General features: G+C 38.1%; 1 protein-coding gene across 3 annotated transcripts; it reads right to left on the bottom strand.

Annotated features, from left to right (window-relative positions):
• Window positions 1-361: 361 nt before the first annotated feature.
• On the bottom strand, window positions 362-14,386 carry cdk10 (cyclin-dependent kinase 10). 3 transcript variants are annotated; one of them, XM_051884000.1, is made up of 15 exons: window positions 14,003-14,386; window positions 13,192-13,424; window positions 12,190-13,108; window positions 12,021-12,093; window positions 11,811-11,882; window positions 10,430-10,532; window positions 10,237-10,318; window positions 7,078-7,145; window positions 5,073-5,125; window positions 4,755-4,824; window positions 4,609-4,668; window positions 2,076-2,199; window positions 1,832-1,971; window positions 792-844; window positions 362-684 (listed from the first exon to the last, which is right to left on the bottom strand). In XM_051884000.1, exons 3-15 carry the CDS (start codon window positions 12,277-12,279, stop codon window positions 590-592), a joined length of 1,083 nt encoding a protein of 360 aa, XP_051739960.1. In that variant the 5' UTR covers window positions 12,280-13,108; window positions 13,192-13,424; window positions 14,003-14,386; the 3' UTR covers window positions 362-589. The 3 variants fall into 3 exon arrangements, with proteins under 3 accessions (XP_051739960.1, XP_051739962.1, XP_051739961.1); XM_051884002.1 differs by having other exon boundaries at window positions 12,190-12,288; XM_051884001.1 differs by having other exon boundaries at window positions 13,192-13,421.
• Window positions 14,387-23,441: the final 9,055 nt, after the last annotated feature.

Below are 23,441 nucleotides of genomic sequence, written 5' to 3'. Positions count from 1 at the left end.
CGGCACTCATGCTGATACTGATATTGTGCTGAAATTACATGTAAAGCCCTTTGAGTGCTGAGAAAAGTGCTATATAAATGTCACAAATATATATATATATATATATATATAAAAATTTAAAAAAGATATATTTTATATATATTTTATACTTTATATATCTGAGAGCCCCATCGTGTCTCATACACTTAACCATACTTTTCAAATCATACTTTTTCAAGCTCATTCTAGGCCATTGGTTTATCAACACTAAATTTCCCATGAATTCTTCCGTTTCATACATCAACAAAAAATACTAAGCAGGTTAAACCCACAATCAACCCAGCAAAGGTGACATTTTGATAAAAATGAATAACAAGTGACATTACATTGTATTTTTTAATCTTTGTACAAAAAAAAAAGAAAAAAATGCTACAGCATCATTTAACTTAACTATGATTTAATTGTATTATTTACAATGTATCTGGTGTCTAAGTTTGAACATGTTATTTGCAAAATATCTTGCAGTATAAGAACACACATTTCCCATTTGGAAAGTAAAGCTCATTTGCGATATCATCTGTGACTGCCGTCACCCATCAGGCAGAGTTCATCATACTTTGCTTCTTTTGGACTGGCTTTCATGCACAGAACCGCTCCGTTTGTTTCTGTGGTGAGGAAATGTGGGCATCAGCTCTGGTTCACACGCTGCGGAGTAAAACATGGAGAAAACATCACAGCAAAATCCACTTAAAAACAGCATCTCAATATAGAGAAATGTGTAAAACTAAGAAACTAAACAAGCCTGTACTTACGCAAGGGCTTTTCCTTGAAGTAGGAACTTTCTAAACAATCTTTAGCTGTGGCTCTATAAGAAACAGTGCAATAAATAGCATGATATACGTTTTTTATTTAGTCACAAGGACCAAAACATCGACTGTTAGTTTCAAGCTATGTAATGTAACATTTAAAATACATATCTAAATACAGTGGCGCCCTTGCTGCCACATACATATTTTTTTCCACTCAATTATATCATAACAAGATGTCGTAAAAACAACATCTTTTCTCATAATAACAAGATGTTATGACGTAAAAATGACATTTTTCTTGTTAAAACTACACATTTTCTCATAATAACGAGACATTATGTCCTTACAGGTATGAAATATGTAGTTAACGACATCTCGTTATTACGAGAAAATATGTGGTTTTAACAAGAAAACTGTAATTTTAATGACATATCTTGTTATTACGAGAAAAGATGTCGTGTTTATGACATAAAATTTTGTTATTACGAGAATATGTCGTTTTTACGGCATATGTTGGTTTTACGACAACATCTTGTTATTACAAGAAAAGATGTTATTACGACATATCTTGTTATTATGAGAAAACGTTATTATGACATCTCGTTATTACGAGAAAATATCGTTTTAATGAGAAAAACTAATTTTAATGACATCTTGTTATTACGAGAAAAGATGTCATTTTTACAACATCTCTTTATTAGGAGAAAATGTTGTTTTAATGAGAAAAACTAATTTTAACTACATCTCGTTATTACGAGAAAATATGTAGTTGTTACGAGAAAAGATGTAATTTTTACAACATATCTCTATTACGAGAAAAGATGTTTTAACAACGTGTATGTGGCAGCAATGTGCCACCATAAGATAAAATACATATCTAATAAAAAAAACAAAATAGTTTTCCCACTATCTCTCTCTCTCTCTCGCTCTCTCTCTCTCTCTCTCTCTATATATATATATTATATATATATATATATATATATATATATATATATATATATATATATATATATATATATATATGAAATGTGTGTTTCCTGTACCTGCGCTGTGGGTTGTACATGAACAGAAGGTTGAGCAGTCTCAAACCAGCTTCTGATAACCAGGTGAACTTGTTCTTTAAGTTGTTGTAGGGCTGCTTCCTCAGACTGTACTGTCCAACCAGCGGCAGACGCGAGAATCCCTAAAATCCACAATAAACTATGCATTTAGGTATTCTTTCACATCTTAACTCAGATAAAACACTTCCTCCATTTATGGATCTCATTTTGAAGCTAAACTCAGTACCGGCCAGATGCTCTCGTTGGGTGTTCCCAACAGCTGTACGATCAAATCCACCTGCTGGATCTCTGAAGCTCCGGGCAGAAGAGGTTTATGGGCAAGAAGCTCAGCAAAGATGCAGCCGACGGCCCTGCAAGAGGAGAACATAGACATCTGTTCATGAAGCACTGAAAAGGCTCCAGCTCTGGTTCGTGGGAGTCCAAGAACACACAACATAGTGCTGGGCAAGACTAAAAGAGCTCTTACAGTTGTTTTTGTGATATCAGTGTCACTGATGGATAACAACAGAGCAAGACTAGACTTTAAAGAGACAGAGTACGATTATTTGTAGCTCAACCTCTGATAACTTTAATGTGTCACTCTCCACAAAAGTGATGACGCTACATTTTGTTTTGATGGAAAGGGTATTTTTGCTGTCAAAAGTACTTTAGCTGAGGCTCTCTCACACACACACACTCTCAGTATTTAGATCTCTCTCGTGTAATCCGATCACAAGTGGCCAGAGAAGACAAATCACCATTTACACTTGGCAGTAACATGCGACTTAAATGTGTCTTGTGTGACTTCCTCTAATCAGATTTTGAGGGGATGTCCCGCAGATGACCATACGCATACTGTGCAAGTTGACTTGTGCTAAATGAGTAACCTCTGAAGCGATTTATGACGCAGGATTGTAGGAGTATCGTAGGCTTAGTCGCCTCTCGCAGTTCAAACAAATAGGGCTGTGCAACAAACTCAAGCTTCTCTTCTATCGAATCCTCAGACATTTCTCTTTAAAAATTATCTTTTTAGACTTCTAATTCATGACCAGAGTTTTGTTTTGCTCTATCCTCTGCGCCTCCGCGTTCGTCATTGCGTCGGGTCAGAGGTTACGCTTCCGTCGCAAATTGATGCGTACGGCCATCTGCTGGAAGCTAGTTATTTTACTATATAAAGTTTTAAATATGGCTATTTTTCTTACAAAAACCCATCACTTAGTTTCAGAAGGCCTTTATTAACACCCTGGAGTCGTATGGATTATATTTATGATGGATGGATGCATTTTTTGGCCTTCAAAACACCCCCCCCATTTACTCCCATTATACAGCTTGGAAGAGCCAGGATATTTTTTAATATATGTCCGATTGTGTTCGTCTGAAAGAAGATGGGATAATCATGGGATAATTCTCATTTTTGGGTGAAGTACCCCTTTAACAAACACTGAGAGAGTTATTGTTGCACATAAAATATCATGTTTATTATCAATTTGTCGTTACTTCACACCCCTGGTTGACTGACAGGTGAGTAGACGACAGGTGGTCACATGTTTCTGACATCTCCATACATCTCCATCTATTTAGTGCTGACCACCTGCAATCAGATCAGCTGAGACATCTTAATACAACACGTCCACAGGGTTCTCTCACACACACACACACACTTGTATATGTGGTTTATGGGGACTCTGCATAGATGTAATGGTTTTTATACTATACAAACTATATTCTACCCCCCTACACTACCCCTACCCATCACAGAAAACTGTCTGCATTTTTTGAATTACAAAAAAAAAAAAAAAAAAACAGTTTAGTATGTTTTTTTAAGCCATTTTTTTTACGAGGACACAGGAAGTGTCCTCATAAACCATGTTTACGTTGTAATACCCACGTCATTATACACATTTGTGTCCTCATAAACCATGTATACAAGAACACACACACACAGTACATACCACAGAAAAACATTCACATCATGAACAAAACAATTCGCCTTCGAACGATCTCTTCGAAAAATCATTCACGTTCGTTAAATGCGAGACGACCCATCTGATTATACAGACATCAATCGCTGCAAAACATCTGATGATATAAAATTAATTTGCTTCATTACTGTGATATAGTATTCTTATAATTGCAGTATAATGACAAGAATAGAGAAGCGCTGTTATAATAACAGGAGTAATAATATCAAAGCTGACTTGTATAAAAAAAATATTTATCACACTTTCTGTTTTTTTCACATCAACATTTATTTTATTTTCCCTATTATTGCGGACTTATTTTTTGCTATTTTGTACTCAGAAACTAATATCAGTTCCACTGATTGCTGTCTATCTACAGACACATGACCAAAAAGCTTAAGTCTTACAAGTCTCTCCGTTCCTTCTCTGTCTTTCCACTCTGTCTCTTGACTAATATCTGAAAAGGTAATCTGATTACATAAGACTTTAGCCGCTTTTACTTTGTCGAGCCGAACAGTTCTTAGAAAGGTAAGGACCGGTTCCAGTTGTGTTTCCACTTGAACCTGGTATGGCATGGCACGATTACAGACTGTGCTGGTAGAATCCGTGAAGTGATGTCAACACTGAGGATTAAATTAAATTCATTCATATATTAAATTGAAAAGAGTGGTCGTTATCAGCCCCACAGTGGAAAAAGAAACCGTAACCGTACCAGCTGGCACCAGATCGGCACAAAATGGAACAGTTACACAATGAGAACAGTTCGGCCCAACAGTGGAAAAGCGGCTTTTGTTCTAGCACTGTTTGTCCAGTTCTCACCACATGTCCAGGGCGGTCGTCTGAGTTTTGGTCCCTAGGAGGAGCTCTGGTGCTCGATACCTGTAAAGAAAACATTGTCAGTGATGGAAAGAGAGATTTGAAGGATTAGCAGGATGATAGAGAGTCTAATCAGTTTAACTGCTTACCACAAAGTGACTACTCGAGGAGTCATGGGCTGTAAAGGGATACCATAAACACGCGCCAGACCAAAGTCAGCTGTGGAAAAACCATCAGACATCCATCACTGACAGAAGTCTATGTGGGTGAATCTCATAAAACCTGCCAAGAACGTGTCTAGGTCATAGTTCCCCAAAAGCATAAAATAAATTATGCTATAAAGTACATAAAAGATAATCAAGCCTACTTGCAAGAGCATTTTCACATTATTCATGCCAATTAAATCACATTTCCCCTTTAAATTCTCACTATTCTCAGAAAAGGACAGTTTATTTATATCCACTCACCTATCTTAACGCAGCCCTTGTCTGTCATCAGTAGATTGGACACCTTCAAATCCCTTTAATAAAAATCACCAGCATCAACATGAGAAATAATGACATTCATCATTATTCATAGGGCTGGGTAAAAAATATCGATTTCTCGATTTTAATCGATTCTCATTTTTACGAACCGATATCGATCCTTAAATCCCAAGAATCGATTAGTCTAGTCTGTTTTCAGTTGATGAATGAATAGAACATGTAGCGCGCCACCCATTCAATAAATCGCAATTATCTTTTTGCTTTGTTACTTTTGATATGAAGCAAAGTCTCAGATTTCAAATGACGTCCATCTTATTATGAGATTCAAAAAATAAATACCGTTTTGGCGCTGTTTAATGTGACGTGACAGATCGCTTTAGCGCCTCAGTTAAAGAGAAGCGGCAGCACGGAGCACGTGAACATCCTCTCCTCCGCTTTAATACCAGTTACAGCGCGAAATAAACATGACTAAACATCTGAAGGTATGTTAACATACACAGTACAACTTACCGAAATCCGTATCATGTCTCTTGTAATAGCTCAATCAGTGTTTAAACCTCGGAAAGACGTCGATAAAACAGCTTGTAAACAATGTCACGTAACGTCACATTTACCTCAGAAAAACATATTCAGTGACCATAAACTCATTAGTCAGCTAGAAAAATGAACTCTAGAGAGCAGCATTCTGATAAATATAGCTATGCACCGTTACATATTCATTATAATGTTCTTCAATATTTAATGCATGTTTGAATAAATCAGTTATGACAGCCACGATTCAAATGTTTATATTTAAAAAAAACCAAAAAAAAAAACGAATTGGAGTAGAAATATGATTATGAAATTCTAAACTATTTATTATATATATATATAAAACATAATTGAGTGTAATTTAAGTGTTTGTATATTTATCTGAGTGGAGCTCACAGACACCAGGATGGATTAACTCAATGGTTTTAGTTCTCAGATTTGGCTCCCTTGTTCTGGAAACCAAAGTGTTTCCGTTTAGATGCCGTATACAGCGTATCTTTAGGCATATTTGTACCTAGTAAGTTCATTTTAACCTTCAATATTATAGTAAAGTAGTACCAACTGACTCCCATGTGTAGTTTACAGCATTAGTTGAGAAATATACTGATAATCGATATCAAATCTAATCGAATCGAAATCGTAATCGAATCAAATCGCAAGCATGCGAATAGAAATCGAATGGCATCGTGAAAATTGTGTCAATACCCAGCCCTAATTATTCATAATGGATAATCAGTATATAGCATGTGTCAAATGTTTGGAAAATGACAATTTTTTTATGTTTTTGACAGAAGTCTCTTCTGCATTTACTCCATCAAAAATACAGTAAAAAGATTAATATTGCGAAATAATATTACAAATTAAAAGTTTAAAATTTAAACTGTCTTCTATTTGAATATATTTTAAAATGTAATTAACTCCTGTGAACAAAGCTGAATTTTCAGCATCATTACTCCAGTCTTCAGTATCACATGACCCTTCAGAAATCATGCTGATTTGCTGCTGAGGAAACATTTCTGATAAATATCAATATAGAAAAGAGTTGTGCTGCTTCATATTTTTCTGGAAACTGTGATACTTTTTCAGGAATCTTTAATGAATAGAAAGTTTTTAACAAACAGCATTTATTAAATAGAAATCTTTTGTAATATTACAAATATCCAAATATACTGTCACTTTTGATCAATTTAATGCATCCTTGATAAACAAAAGTATTAAGTTCTCTCTGTCTTTTTTTATTTTACCACAAATAATGGAATAAATGCAGCCTTAGTGAGCAGAAGAGACTTCTTACAAAAACTTTAAAAAATTGTAATGTTTCCAACCTTTTGGCAGATACTGTACATTCAGCAACAGAGGCTCTTAAATGTGGGAAAGAAAATGATCTTTCACTGTGCAGTTGAAGAAATAGACCAGAAATGTGTTACTGAACATGAATGAATTAACACGCTCTGACCTGTGAAGAATGAAGTTGTGATGTAAATATGCCAGTCCTTTAAGCAGCTGAAGAACTATACACTTCACCTGTGAAAGGCAAAGAAAAGATTAATTCTGGGACCAAAGACAACAGTGCCAGATCTACTATGAATGAATTCAATTAGAGATTCCATTTCCAATGATAATTGTACCAAACATCTTGTTAGGTGTTCACAACATTGATGCATTACATGCAAACTGTTTGACCCATCAAAAATTCCATAACTTTTTTTTAACTGGTCACAATTTGGTGGTGATCCGAAAAACGCTGTAGGGGTAGTTAATCAAAGTAGGGGCCTCATTTATAAAACACACATAAGATCGGATTTGATCCAAAATTCCATGGCTTCCATCCTACATCAAAAGTGAGGAACAAAGTGCGATTTTAAAAATGATGTGAAAATATTCTTATGTAATTATCACCTGCTTTGTGATAATTACATCAATGAATTTATGTGAATTTATAAATACACATGTTGGCCAGAAACCGGGCCATACATGCTTGGATTTCCTTGCCCATGATGCTGAGCATTGTACTCCTTCTGAGCCATAAAGGGAAATTTGTGCCTGTTCTGTTCTGCACTTGTTAATTAAAAATTAAAGATGAACTGAAATTTATTAAGAGGGATGCATTTAGGAACATTTTTTGTGTACAGATGTTTTATAAGTCATTGGTAGGGACTAGAAATGCACCGATGTATCAGCCACCGATATTTATCAGCCGATTTTTGATCAATTTACAACCATCGGCATAACGGCCGTAGCATGGAAAAGACCGATATAACAAACTGATGGTTTATTAATTAACTGCGTGAAGGAACTGAGCTGTATAATGTCTGTTGCATAATCCAATGTTTTTCTTTGGGTAAAATAATTAAATACTTAAATACAAAATGAACTCTGTACAAAATACAAAATTGTTTACAAGAGAACAAATTTCTTCATTGATGTAGTCACTTAATTTAGCTTTTAGGGCTCAACAATAAGAACTGATCGGGGTCAGCATGAATAACACTCTGGACAACTGAACTGTGCAACTGTAGCAGGTGTGTATTTAGAAAATGATTTTGTGATTCCACTTGTCATGACCATATTTGGGGTTTCCTGCCACCATACTGACTTGGCGCACGTTGCCAGTGTTGCCAAGTCCGCGGTTTTCCCACGGAATTGGGCTACTTTTACACCGTCGCCACAGCTTGTTTTTCAGGTCCGCGGGTTGAAGTGACCCCAAATAACATAATATTCAGCCCCTGGAATGCAAATTTTACCAGGGGAACCACGCCAAAAAAGCGGATTTTACCCTCCCGAATGCGATTTTTACCAGGAGACCCCCCTGAGATGTGATTGGGCTAGTTTTGAGTACCAATCGGGCGGGTTTTGTTGTGAAAACCTGGCAACCCTGCATGTTGCCGCTTCTCAGTCTGCATAAGACGTCACAGTGGTAGGTCGCACAAGTTTTTGCAGTGATTCAATTAGGGCCGTATTTGCTGGTTCATATGCTGCACAAATCCTCATATATTTCCATTTGTGTTATCCAGAATAAACGAGGACCTGATGGCAAGAATTTTCGCAGTCTGTCTTTAATTTTGACGCAGAAAACACACCACTACACAACACTGTCACAGTCACGAATGGGCCAGTGCTACATCTTTGCGAAAGTTTATCCTTTGCATATGGTTGTAAGCCTTGCAAATTTAAATATTCAAGCACAAGAAGACGTGAAAGACAACCTAATTCTACTCAATGTGTGAGAAGTTCATGCCCAGAAAGCAGCGTCTCAGACAGCGCGTGAATATTGAATGGAGTTGTCTTTCGTTTCCTCTAATTCACACAGAATTACATCAAAGGGCCGTCTTGGTGAGTATCCTTATAAACACAGTCGGTTATGTCTTAAATGAAAGTAAACAGCTGAGAAATAAAAGCGATTGCGTAACAGTATATTGGATCCGTGCAGCTCTTAAAGTGACAGCAACCTAATTATTCCTGCTGCGCTGCTGTCTGCGTTTTAATGTTAAACAATAAAAGGCAGAAAAAAAAAAAAAAAAAAAAAAATAGCTCACTACTCTTGACTAAATAACTTTTGTAACTTTAATAAGGATTACTATGCATTTAATTTATACAGTGAAGAATATGCAGTGTTATTTTACATTTGTTTACTTTATTTCTGTACCTGAAAACTACTGTTAAACCTACCTAAAAAGCACTGATTATTTCATATGTATCCAATCCATGTTCATTAGAAATTATTTGATGAGGCAGCAGTACAACTATCAAATGCATTTGTTTTTGAACTTTGCTTTTATCAAAACACTATTTTAATGACAAAACTTCAAATAAGAGAGCAAGTGACAAATATCGGTATCAGAATTGGCCATCGGTTTGTTAAAATCGGTATCGGCCCAAAAACATCCATTTCAGGAACTGTCAAACATCCAAATATAGGATCATTTTAAATGAGGCCCTGTGTTTTCAATGCAATGGCTTAATGAAAATAATGAGAAAATAATGAAAAGCTTTTAATAACTTTTGATCATGATGATCTCAATATGATCCAGGAGCTCAAAAACATTGCTGCGTCAATCCTAAATAGTATTCAAAATTATAATTAGTGTGTCCCAAATCATAGGATGTTAAAATGAGTATTCCAAATATACCCGGATGGGCTACTTTTTCAGGTTAGAATCCAAAGTGCAGATCCGTGCACACTCGAACGGCTAATAGTGCCCATAACCCATTGCGTGTTGGACAAGGATTTGATTAGAACTACAGAATAAAAAGTGTTAAAAAAACTACAAACATGACGGATGTGTGAGACGGATGTTTAAGCAGAGCGGATTAGATAAAGGGGTTGAGTGATTAAAGATATTTATTAAATGTTATCCACATTATATTTAATCTGCAACAGCATTGTGAACTTTTATAATGATGCGTTTGGTCATTAACTCGCACTGTTGCTTCTTTCTTAATCTGTATGCATTTTATTTAAGTATAACCTCTACATTAGACTTCTTATTTTGCCTCTCTTCAGTATCTGCAACTGCCAAGTCAAATTCTTACTACGTCTTAGAAAACCTATTCTGATTCTGATGTATGACACAGCATTTCAGTGAATGAAGAAGAGGTCATTGATCAAACGCACCTGAGCTTCAGAGAAAGGTGACTGCATGTTCTCTAGAAGACTGGCCAGATCTTGCTCACAGTAACTCATCACCAGAAAGAGGCTGATGTTAAAAATAACAAGGTATTATGAAACAAGACATGGTCCAACAAGACCAATTACACATGAATTTCATACAAGTCTGTGCTTATATCTGTGAATGTACAGTATTCACCTCTCTAAATGGCTTCCCACCACCACCTCTTTCAGCTCTACAATGTTTGGGTGTCTCAGTCTGATCAGCAAGTTAATTTCCCTCAAACTGCTGATGGGAATCCCTAAACACAGATAAACAAAATAAATACCATACAAGGTTTCTGTTTCTACAAATGTGAAATGTAGTTTAAGCATTTCCTTGGAGTGTTGTAATTGTGAGTGTCAAGTTGTATATTGACTATATTTATAGTGTAAATCAGTAGCTGATGGCTAAATTTAAATGTGTGAAATAATTGGTGCATGTTAAACTTAATGTGTATCATTTACTAAACCTCATGCAATTTCAAACCTGTTCTTTTTCTATAAAACACAAAAAGTGAGATTTAGCATAATGTCCAAGCTGCTCTTTTTCATACAATAAAAGTGAACGGACAATGGTTCTATCAAGCTCCAACAAGGACAAAAAGCATCATAAAAGAAACCCATATGGCATGTGTCACCATAGAAACACATTCCTAGTCCGAGGACGTGAACGGCTCTGAACAGAATGTTGCGTGTTGTCATCTCGAGCCCACGGTAATTACAACATGGTGTGAACGCAGCATCAAACCCCTTACCAAGAAACCACAACTTGATCCTGGAGAACTAGTTAATTGTAAGCCAAACCTCCCATTTATAAAAAATATTAGAAAAAAGTTACACAATTAAAACTCAAAAAGTTTATTTTTGCTGAGAAACAGCATCAGTGAAGAAATGTAGAGAACAGTCTATAGTAGAGACTGTGCTCTTATTTTCTGCATCTCCCATCTAACAGTGTAAGATCTTAGTGCCGCCTCTGAAAGCATAGACCACAATATTTTGCTGCATTGGCTTGAGAATTAGCATGGTTTACATCAGTGGATTTCAATCCTGGTCCAGCGCTGTGGCCCTCCAGGAACTGAGTTTTGCACCCCTGTTTTAGATCCTACCTATCTGATAAATTATTTGTGCTAGAAAAAAAAAAAAAAAAAAAAAAAGAGATGTCGGCCCAAGCACGATTGAGTGCCACAGGGATCAGTATTTGGTCCTCTGCTTTTCACCACATTATCAGCTGTAAACATAAAATGCTAGAATATAATTTGTTGCTTGATGGTTGTATCATTACAGCATCTTCTACAGCTAAGAACCTGAATGTTTCTTCTTTTCCCTATTTGGAAAAAATTACTTTCATATGGATGCAATAAGGTCATCCAATTTCATTGCATGGAAAAGAGCAGTAGCCTAAGTAAACATTACATCTCCTTTTGTGTTCCATGGAAAACGAAAAACATACAGGTCTGAAACGATAGGAGAGTAAATAAATTATAACAAAATATTCATTTTGGGGATGAACTATTTTCCCTTTGAAGAATCAAACTGACCATCTTTCTCTTTATCCATTCGCACTTTCTTCAGAGCAACAATTTCATTTGTCCTTGTATCACGTGCTCGGTCTGTAAAACCACAATCAATTAATCAAGAAATCTAAATAGCTGTTTGATTAATAATATTTATGGATGACACATTACAGATTTAATTATGCATAATATTTTCATTATATATGACCATTATCAGTCCTGCTGGAGACTCACACACGATTCCATATGTTCCCTCTCCAATCCGATTCATCTTCTCATACTCCTTCACATTCCTGCATTTCCCCAACTACACACATCACGCACAAACACTGCAATAAATGTTCACGTATCTCATTTTTTATAATAAAAATACAGTTTATATTTAAAAGACAGCCGGTCTTACCCGTTCTCTGTGCGGTATTACAAACGTCTTGTTTGTTTTTAAAGATTTCAGCTTTAACGGCTCTAGATCTGTTTCTGCCGTGCTTTCCATCTCCAATCACTCCAGATTCGTCCGGATCAATGATTAATGTAACACATATTACACCTTAATGTTATGTTTTCACAAAAGAGAAGCAAATCTAGGACATCTCAAGTAGCAACAGGAAGGCAACTCCGTGAAAGCTTACAGTCGCCCATTTAATCGTCCATATGGACAACTGTCAGCGTTCAGTGAGTTTATGTTCTCGCACAACACAAATGTAAATCTGTTAACTGAAATATATATATATATATATGAGATCAGGCAGTACATTAACTCTATAATACTGAATAAAAAAGCGACAGAGTATTTTTTTTTATTGATTTATTACTGATTGAAAGGGCTTGTTTGCATTGTATTTTTTTTTTTTTTATTACCTCATGATCTTTTTGTTGTTTAAATAATAATGCCAAGGGATGGATGGTAATTTAAGTAAGGTTTATAAAATGCATGGAGGGTAGCAGACGAAATAATAATGTTATTTCAAAGTCTTCACAGTGTATTATCAATTAAATGTTTATTAAAGATTGTCATTTCTATTATTATGGTTTGGTTTAGATACTATCCAGCTTTCTAAAAAAAAAAAAAAAAAAAACACTCAGACAACACGTAGCCTACTTTTTAGGGTTAGGATTGGGATGGTTAGGATATGTGCCAGGCTTCAAGATTTGTAGCCTACCGAGGATTTATATTGGATCATTTTATGGAAGCTGGAGACGGATTTCCAAATGTACCAGTACCAATCCTTGAAATGAATATGACGTGTGTGTGACGTAAAAAATGTCCTGCGATTTGAATGCCGCTCAGTGGAGATTTCTGCCTTCTGAAACTCACAGCGCCCCTGAGGGAAAGATAACTTTATGTGGAAATAGCTCAGTAACATTTACCCCCATGACTAGAATAACTGACATTTTAATTTCATACCTCATTAAATCAAGCTGTGCCCGTGACAAAACGACCTCGACCAACAAACACAGGACTTCTCGTGGGCCGCGACTCTTTATTCGCTTCCTCTATTTTCAGGCCCACTGGCCTTTCCAAAAGGTTTTCTCGAGATGGAGCCGTGATGATGATCAGTGGTACAGCAGAATTATTCAACGATGAAGGTGGTGGTGATGAGGAAGATGATGATGAATCACTGCTGAGAGACTCGTCTACTGTGAGAATGAAAAAAAGTACAATATCTTCCTTCAACAACATTTTACAAATGAATACAGTGAAACCATATCCTTTCTGTTACCACCATGAATTAAAATATAGGCGTATATTTATTATACGCCTATATGTTTGAATTTATCTTGCTTAAACACTGAGTATTGATCGAAAATGGATTCACCATAATGTAAATGAAAATATAATACAGTATATTTAACATTCATAACGCAAATATAGTATAAGCAGCAATACAAACTGATAGAACAGGTTTATCTGTGAACTGTTTTAGTGTGTTGTTTAGCTTTTCTCTAATCACACTGAAGCACACTCCTTTAAATTGGATTACAGGGAAATTTACGTCAGAAGAAAAACATTATAGATTAACCTAATTAATCTGACAATGCGTGACAGAAAATATTTCATACACTAGTTAAAAAAGAAGTTAATTAAAATGAATGTCTAAATGGAGATTTTAAATTGTCATTGCCGTTACGTGTCGTTTCTTTGAAACATAAAATAATAAATATTATAAAATATAAAAAATAATAATAATAATAATTTAAAAAAATGGTAATTTTACCTGGGAGAACCTGCTTTCTCGGTGCAGAGCCCATTCCCCATCACGCAACGAAATTAATCTCTCTGTAATGTTGCTACATGTGAATATTTCCTTCTGTGAGCAGATGATGGTCAAAGGACCGACAGCTTTAACGTCCTGATCCAATGTCAATATCGCACACACGTCTGAAACTTCCCATTTAACCAAAAGAGGTCACATCACCAGCGTGAACTACACATTTCTCACACGTGCATTCTTCCCTCGAAATGAACGGAATGTAGGCTACTAAATACACAGACAGAGTCTCTTTCAGTCGCAATTCTTATTCAACTGCACCACCACACAACACCGCTATACAGTGCGAACAGACTGCCCGACCAGTTTAGTCCGATTCCCGAACGAATGACTCTTAGGAGCGGGTTCTTTTTAATGAATCAAACACATAGCGCCACCACTGTTGTTCGATTACCAAAATGACTCAAATGACTCGGTTCTTTTTAGTGAATCAAACACAAATATCTCACTATCTATGTTTAACTGATATAGTTTTTGTTTTGTTTGTTTGTGTTTGTAGTAGGCCTAAAAGGACTGGATCCAAATGTTGGATTTATGCCGCATTTAAAAAAGACAATGAAAGTCATTTGTGTAAACTTTTTACTTTAATGACACATTTCCACCATCAAGGTTTACGTTAGAAATTTTGAACCTATTTCAAAAACCACTCAAACAGTACAGATGCAGCTTCTGACATATTTCCGAATGCAACAAAAACTATTAATGAACTAAATTGGAACGCGATTCACTGAGCTTGTGCATTTTCCACTGAAAGCATATGTCCATTATTGAGAAAAATAATTCGATAAACACTATTCTTCCTAAACCATTTGCTTTAATAATTCTGAACAGGTCAACAATTTGTTAATTAATAAATGTTATGCAGTCAAAGACACCTTGAAGAATCAGACGCAAAACCCGAAGCTGAAACAGGACACCACGCTTCATATCCTCTTTAACCACCAGATGGCAGAAAAAATTTGACTATAATTTGTATCAAGCCTGACGTACTGTTTCAGAAAGCTTCATTTTGCCAGGAATAATTTCGTCCCCTTGGAATTATGAAGTTCTGTCTGCATTATGAGCAGTTTTGAGACATTGAGCTTCAAAGTTTTTGCATCCCATTCGACTGTGTAGATAGAACCTTTTTGTTTTCTAAATAAAAAGTCTCAAAATGTACATTACATTAAAAAAAACCCCATCACATAATGTAAATAAGTTGTCACAGAATAAGAATGTGTGAATAACTCAATTTTGACAAAAATGTCAGACAGAACCTTATAATTCCAAGGGGATGGCAAAAATACTTGTTCTATTCTGAACGATGTTTGAAACTTTGTGTTGCTAGCACTTCTTGTGTTATTGCCTACTTAGGATAAATCGCTTGTTTTCCTCAAGTCGATTTGGATAAATGAATTAGCCAAACATAAATGCAGAAAGACTAAGACGTGTCATCAGGCTGGGGGCAGGGGCATGCACGGGGGGCCTGCCCCACCCTCAGCGAATGAAAGATGCTATTGTATAAGCATAGTTTTACAATATTTTCTTCATAAGTTGAATGCAGAAGGTGGTCTGGCGGAAGCTATTTTACTTCATAACTTGTTAAATATGGATATTTTTCTTACACAAGAAATGAATCAATTCGCTTCAGAAGGCCTTTATTAACCCCTCTATTAACCCCCCGGAGCCGTGTGGAGTACGTTTATGATGGATGGATGCACTTTCTTCAGCTTCTTACTTGTTGGTACCGTTCACTGCCATTACAAAGCTTGGACACGTCAGGATATTTATTAATATAACTTTGATTGTGTTCATCAGAAAGAAGAAAGTTATGGATGGCATGAGGTTGAGTAAATCTTGGGGTAATTTTCATTTTAAAGTGAACTAATCCTTTAAGAATTGTGCTATAGCCTAATAACTACCCAGTAGACACATGACGTCAGTATAACATCAGAAAGACGTTGGACTCCATTGTGTAGATGTCAAATTTTGGTTGAAAATGAAAATTAATGGAGTTGTTTTTCACTTATTCTAATTCACACAAAATTATATCAAAATGGCTGTCTTGTTGAGTATCCTTGTAAACATAGTTGGTTATGTCTTAAATGAATTTAAATAGCTGAGAAATAAAACACTTGTGTAACAGTATTTTGGATCCGTGCAGCTCTTAAAGTGACAGCTGTCAGCATACAGAAGGAGACAACACAGGTAACTCAAGTGCACTGGTAGTTTATTTGCAGGTGGCAGAGAGTAAGCAGGAGAAACAGGTGAGGTCAGGCAGACTTAGTTTCTATGGTCATAGTCTTTGTCTCTTTGCAGGTATTGAGGATCTCAAGGCTAAAGAGATGTCGGTGGATCTGAAGAGAAGATGACAGATGATGAAGGCTGAAGACAGAATAGAATCACAACAGGTGAGCAGATCCGGTAGGTATCCAGGTTAGGTGAACAGTAGGGAACAACGAGACCAGACAATGGTGAACGGAAAAGTTACTGTTTAAGTGCAGTGGAGCTGATGAAGGTTAGTGATGGCAGGTGTGGATGATCATGAAGTGGGTGCAGGTGTGAGCCAGGAGGGATCATGGGAAATGTAGTGCCAAGGTGATCTGTGATGGTAAAGTGACTGAACTGGTGACTGATGATGTGACAACAGCAGCCTAATATTGCTGCTGTGCTGCTGTCTGCATTTTAATGTTAATCAAACAACAAAAGACAAAAAATATATAAATAAATAAATCGCTCACTACTTTTGACAAAATATCTTTATTCATTTTAATAAGGATTAATATGTATTTAATTTTTACAGTGAAAAATATGCATTTAAATTTGTTTACTTTACTCCTGTACATGAAAACTACTGTTAAACCTACCTAAAAAGCGTTGATTATTAGGGCCCGAGCACTGATAATATGTGAGGACCCTATCATAATTGCTCAGTCAATTATTCTTCTTCTCTGAAATGAATCGCATTTTTGAGGGCCTAAACATGCTCAAAAACTCATGAAACTTTGCACATGCGTCAGAAGTGGTGAAAATTTACGTCTGATATGGGTTTCAGAATTAGGTGTGGCAAAATGGCTTGATAGGGCCACGTACAAAATTTCAATTAAGCGCCCTTTGCGCTACATTTCATGTACAAGTATAACAATTCGGTAGACACATGTAACAGCCCAATACCCAATACAAAAAAGTCCCTCTTGAAGACATCTACACGCCAAAATTTAGTTATAGTCATAGTGCCACCAGCTGGTAGCAGGAAGTGTGGCAAATACAAATGACCTCCTATATTTATTTAGTTAAATGCATATTGCCCACAGTGCTCTGTTTTCCTAAAGCCACCGAGTGGCGGTGGCACGAGTGTGAATGAGGGCCCTTTCATCACTGCTTGCAGCTTTAATTGTTCTGTTGTATTTATGTGTTTATGTTGGCCTGCTGAATGTTAAATGGACCCAATCCATGTGTAACATCTGGAGAGAACAGGCTGAGGCATGGCTCTAAGTGCAGGGGTTTTAATAGAAAAATAAGCAGTGTTAATTTCGTTAATGAAAACTATGATGAAAAATGTTTGTTGACGACCTTTTTTCCATGACTAAGACTAGACGATGAGAGACGACACCAATGTCATATAATGATAACTGTGACTAAATCAACATGTGCAATATCATTGACGAAAAAGATGAGACTGAAATGTGGCTAAAAGACTAAAAACTTTACCAAAATCACTCTTTTGAAATCACTTTTTGTTTTTGTCGAATAAAGGAGACAAAACATTGCAGACTGTTTTTACGAGCGTTCATGCTTACGGCTGCCAGATTTCCAGAATTTACACCCCCAATCAGAGCTTTTCTATTAAAAGAACACGTTTTACGTAATCTTTAATGTATGAGTGCTGCCAGCATTGCTGCAGAGGTTGAAGGGGTGGGGGGTCAGCCTGTCAGTGCTCAGACCATACGCCGCACACTGCATCAGATTGGTCTGCATGGCTGTCGTCCCAGAAGGAAGCCTCTTCTAAAGATGATGCACAAGAAAGCCCCAAACAGTTTGCTGAAGACAAGCAGACTAAGGACATGGAACCATGTCCTGTGGTCTGATGAGACCAAGATAAACTTATTTGGTTCAGATGGTGTCAAGCGTGTGTGGCGGCAACCAGGTGAGGAGTACAAAGACCAGTGTGTCTTGCCTACAGTCAAGCATGGTGGTGGGAGTGTCAGGGTCTGGGGCTTTTTTAGCCGAGTGCTGCCAGCACTGGGGAGCTACAGTTCATTGAGGGAACCATGAATGCCAACATGTACTGTGACATACTGAAGGAGAGCATGATCCCCTCCCTTCAGAGACTGGGCCATAGGGCAGTGTTCCAACATGATAACGATCCCAAACACACCTCCAAGATGACCACTGTCTTGCTAAAGAATGTCTCCAGACCTAAACCCTATTGAGCATCTGTGGGGCATCCACAAACGGAAGGTGGAGGAGCACAAGTTCTCTAACATCCACCAGCTCCGTGATGTCATCACGAAGGAGTGGAAGAGGACTCCAGTGGCAACCTGTGAAGCTCTGGTGAACTCCATGCCCAAGAGGGTTAAGGCAGTGCTGGAAAATAATGGTGGCCACACAAAATATTTGGACATTTTCACTTAGGGGTGTACTCACTTTTGTGGCCAGCGGTTTAGACATTAATGGCTATGTGTTGCGTTATTTTGAGGGGACAGCAAATTTACACTGTTATACAAGCGGTACACTCACTACTTGCTACATTGTAGCAAAGTGTCATTTCTTCATTGTTGTCACATGAAAAGATATAATAAAATATTTACAAAAATGTGAGGGGTGTACTCACTTCTGTGAGATACTGTATATAAGATCAGCATTTTGACTTTTGGCTAGTACTTTATAATTTTTCAAATAATATTTGATCTTTTTTTATCTTGTAAATAGATACAACATCGTAGTATTTGGTGTTGTTGATGGTTATTCCAGGAGGGTATGTTTACAGTCTGTGTTTCTATAAAAACACAAATTTTACCATGTTTATATTTCATTTGATTTACAGTGTTACTAGGCAAGGCAATTTTATTTGTATAGCACATTTCATACACAATGGTAATTCAAAGTGCTTTACATAAAGAAGAACCAAATACATAAGAATAAAAAATGGAACGCATAAGAAATAAAAATAACAGTAAAAACAGAGAGTACCACTATCTGAATGGAAGAGTTAGGAAGTTTCAGGGAGTTTTTTGTTGTCTGTCAGAGCGGATCTAAACGGATCTATCCATCTATCCATCATCTACATGGATCTTCCTCACACTGGAGGGATAACTGTACTCAACTTTGTTGTCCGTCAGAACGGATCTAAACTAAATCTATCCATCAGAGCGGATCTAAATGGATCTTCCTCACGCAGAGGGATAACTGTAAAAATATTTATATTTGTCAGGTAGCTGTACGTTTAAACAGTACCCTTACAGTCAAATCTTCCTGGACTAACTCTATCCAGAGCTCCATCCAGGGATAACTCTACTCAAATTTGTTGTCCGTCATAACGGATCTAAATGGATCTATCCATCAGAGTGGATCTAAATGGATCGTCCTCACACAGAGGGATAACTGTAAAAATATTTGTCAAGTAGCTGTGCATTTAAACAGTACCCTTACAGACAAATCTTCCTGGACTAACTCTGTCAGAGCTCCATTCAGGGATAAGAAATGACTAGTAATCTGCTGTTAAGATCAGTCCAGTCATTATGATGTCTATGAAAAATAATTCATGTTTATTAAAAAGTAGCCTGTAACACATTCAGTTCCAATGTACATTACATTTCCTCCTACCTATATTTAATTACTGTTTGTTCCTTTGTATTTACAGGTCATGTACTTTACTGCGGCAAATAACAACCATGCATCGACAGCATACCACTTCTTCTCAGAAGCAATACAAAAATTTGGCTTACCATCAAGGTGAGTATAGTAAACTCACCTTGAGTTCCTCGGTCTATCTGTACATTCTCCACTCCTTGGTCTACCCTGACCCTGATTTAAAAGAAAGAAGAAAAAAAAACATCAGATTTACAGACTTAAAGTTCTATTGCTTTTTCTTTACTATACTCACCTTGATGGTAAGCAAGGTACAAATCTGAACTGTTTAGCACAGTTTTGTGTCTATATGTTCAAACAAGCTGGACGCCACGTGTTGCTGAACTCGAAGGCCCCATGAGGCCTCCTTTTTAGCGGACATGTTGGCACGATGCTTGTGAATTTGGTCCATTACCACCATTGGCCACGCCCCACCTCTGCTAAGAGTAGGCTTTAGTTCAGGCCTCTCGTAGAGTATGGTGGCGGAGTGTGCACTCCTTCTGTTTTAGTGTGATATGTGGTTTTTCACTGAGTGCATGGCCTGCTGGCTGGTATGGTCATGGTCGCCACTAGCTGATGCCACGTGTTTGCAAGGGTAGGCCCTCAGCTCGTTGGAGTTCAGTTGTGTACTCATCTCACTTTGAGAGTAAAAGGTGCTTTTACTGAGTACGTTACTGAGTGGCTGACCTCTCAGGGTGAGTTTTGTGGTAAAACCTTACTGAGGTTTGGTTTTTGTACATCGGCTTCCTTGAGTTTGGGTTTTAACTCTAGTTGAGCTAAATAGCTACCTAGTATTTAGGTTGGTTCTATTTCTTGCTCCTAGAACCCTAATGGCCACTAGACTAACGCTGTATGTTTTACAGGTATTAGGCCCTCTGGGCCACCTTTTGAACATTCTGGTTGTATGTAATAGTGTACTCCTCTCGCTGAGACAGTTACAAGTGTTTTACTGAGTACATTTCTGGTTGGCCGGGGCCCCAGGTGATAATTTAACCTCCTTATGGTTTGGTTATTTGTCCTTCCTGGTGCTTGAAACACTGCCACGAGCTGACGCCACGTGTCTGCTGAGGACATAGGCCCGTCTTTGGGGCCTTCCTTAGTGCGTGATGGCGTATGTTGTACTCCTCTTGCTTTAAAAAATAAAAAGGTTCTTTTACCGAGTGCACTGCTTGTTGGATTGTGTTAGGTGGACTGTTATGTGGGCACTTTACAGTCTAATTTTGCTGTTACGGAAGTCATGTTTCTTGCTCTCAGTAAGATAGGTGTTCAAGGTGGCCCTCTCAGGCCACCATTGAATGTCCTGCTATTGTGACAAAGTACTCTATCATATGTGAGTCTTACTCCACATAGAACTACTATCATGATGTAGGCCCTGTCTGGCCTCCATGATTATGTGCCCACAGTATGGTCTACCTGTTAGGTTGAGCTCTGTACTTCCCTGCTAGGGTTGTGTGTGTAATAGTGCTTAGCTCCCTAAGCTGATCATTGGTCTAAGGCTTCCATGAGGCCTCCAGTTGAGGATCAGCCCTAGGCTGGTTTGTGCTCCCCTGTATCAGGGTTCCCTAGCGCACAGCCTCCTCAGTGCGAATAATCAGGCACTGAGTAGATCCTTGGATGAGCGGATTATACTTCCCTTCAATATGAGGGTTTATAGCACTCAGCTGAGTTCTGCTCTCCAGGATGCCCGTCTCTACATGGCCACTGGACTAACGCTGTAGGTTTTACAGGTATTAGGCCCTCTGGGCCACCTTTTGAATATACTGGTGTATGTAATAGTGTACTCCTCTTGCTGAGAGAGTTACAAGTGTTTTACTGAGTACATTTCTGGTTGGCCAGGGCCCCAGGTGATAATTTAACCTACTTATGGTTTGGTTATTTCTCCTTCCTGGTGCTTGAAACACTGCCACGAGCTGACGCCACGTGTCTGCTGAGGTCATAGGCCCGTCTTTGGGGCCTTCCTTAGTGTGTGATGGCATGTTGTACTCCTCTTGCGTTAAAGAGTAAAAAGGTTCTTTTTACCGAGTGCACTGCTTGTTGGATTTTGTTAGGTGGACTGTTATGTGGGCACTTTACAGTGTCATTTTGCTGTATACTGAAGTCATGTTTCTTGCTTCCAGCAAGATAGGTGTTCAAGGTGGCCTTCGCAGGCCACCATTGAATGTCCTACTATTGTGACAAAGTACTTTAGCTTATGTGAGTCTTACTCCACATAGAACTACGATCATGATGTAGGCCCCTTCTGGCCTCCATGGTTATGTGCCCACAGTATGGTCTACCTGTTAGGTCGAGCTTTGTACTTCCCTGCTAGGGTTGTCTGTGTAATAATGCTTAGCTCCCTAAGCTGTTCATTGGTGAAGGCTTCCAGGAGGCCTCCCGTTGAGGATCAGCCCCAGGCTGGTTTGTGCTCCCCTGTATCAGGGTTCCCTAGCGCACAGCCTCCTCAGTGCAAATAATCAAGCGCTGAGTGGATCCTAGGATGAGCGGATCATACTCCCCTCAATACGAGGGTTTATAGCACTCAGCTGAGTTCTGCTCTCCAGGATGCCCGTCTCTACGCGCGGGTTTGAGTTGCTTACTGCCCCTCTCGCAGTCGCTCTTACTTGCTCTCTTCTCTGAAGAATGCGTTATTGAGATTCTGTATTCAGACAGGGTTGGCCAAGACTAAGTTTGTCCTTCATCAGACCAGGTCGGCCTCCCTGGTGGCATTGGGGGTGACTTCGTTCCCCTCTAGTGACTTGCCAGGGCTCCTTTCGGTTCCCTGGCCACATTCCCTTTAAGGGACCTATTTTCCTCGGAAAATTTGGTCCCAGAAGCCTAAGCGGCCTTGGTTATCTTTCTACGGAAGGCCTCTTTGAGGCTCAGCTGGGGCTGTTGGCCATAGGGAATGCTGTCACTGACAGCCTTGTGTGACCCAAGGGTGAGTTGCTCTGGCGTTTCCTTCGAAACTGCTTGACATTTGTCTAGCCATCTTTTGGCATGCACTCTCCTTAAGCATGGCGGCATGGGTATTTCATTCCCCATAGCATGATCAAACGCAGAGTTGAAGTTCCCTTCGAAAAGGGAATGTCTCAGGTTACGTATGTAACCATAGTTCCCTGAGAACAGGGAACGAGACTCTGCGTTGCCATGCCATGCTTCAGGGCTGCCTGCTGAACAGTCCCTCAAGACGATAAGGTACTGACTGGTTCTCTAGGCACTCTTTATATACTTCCGGGTCGCGCTATGATGACGTCATAGGCTGTCGCCGACCAATATGTTTTTTGATACTTGGCTTTCAGACATCGGCTCATGTGTGACGTTCCCCATAGCGTGATCAAACGCAGAGTTGAAGTTCCCTTCGAAAGGGAACATGATTTTTGTGATCTCATGCTTGCACATATTATTGCATCATGTGAAGAAAAATTTGTATAGGCCTATTATAGTTTAAATTACAGCACCAGTCAAAAGATTGGATGCATTACTATTATAATGTTTTTAAAAGAAGCCTCATGTTCATCATGCTGTATATCAAACATACAGAAAAAACAGCAATACTGTGAAATATTATTACAATTTA

The sequence above is a fragment of the Ctenopharyngodon idella genome, chromosome 24 (assembly GCF_019924925.1).
Source record: "Ctenopharyngodon idella isolate HZGC_01 chromosome 24, HZGC01, whole genome shotgun sequence".
Classification (NCBI taxonomy): domain Eukaryota; kingdom Metazoa; phylum Chordata; class Actinopteri; order Cypriniformes; family Xenocyprididae; genus Ctenopharyngodon; species Ctenopharyngodon idella.
Note: the sequence above shows the minus strand (reverse complement) of the source record. Positions and strands in the feature narration are given on the sequence as shown.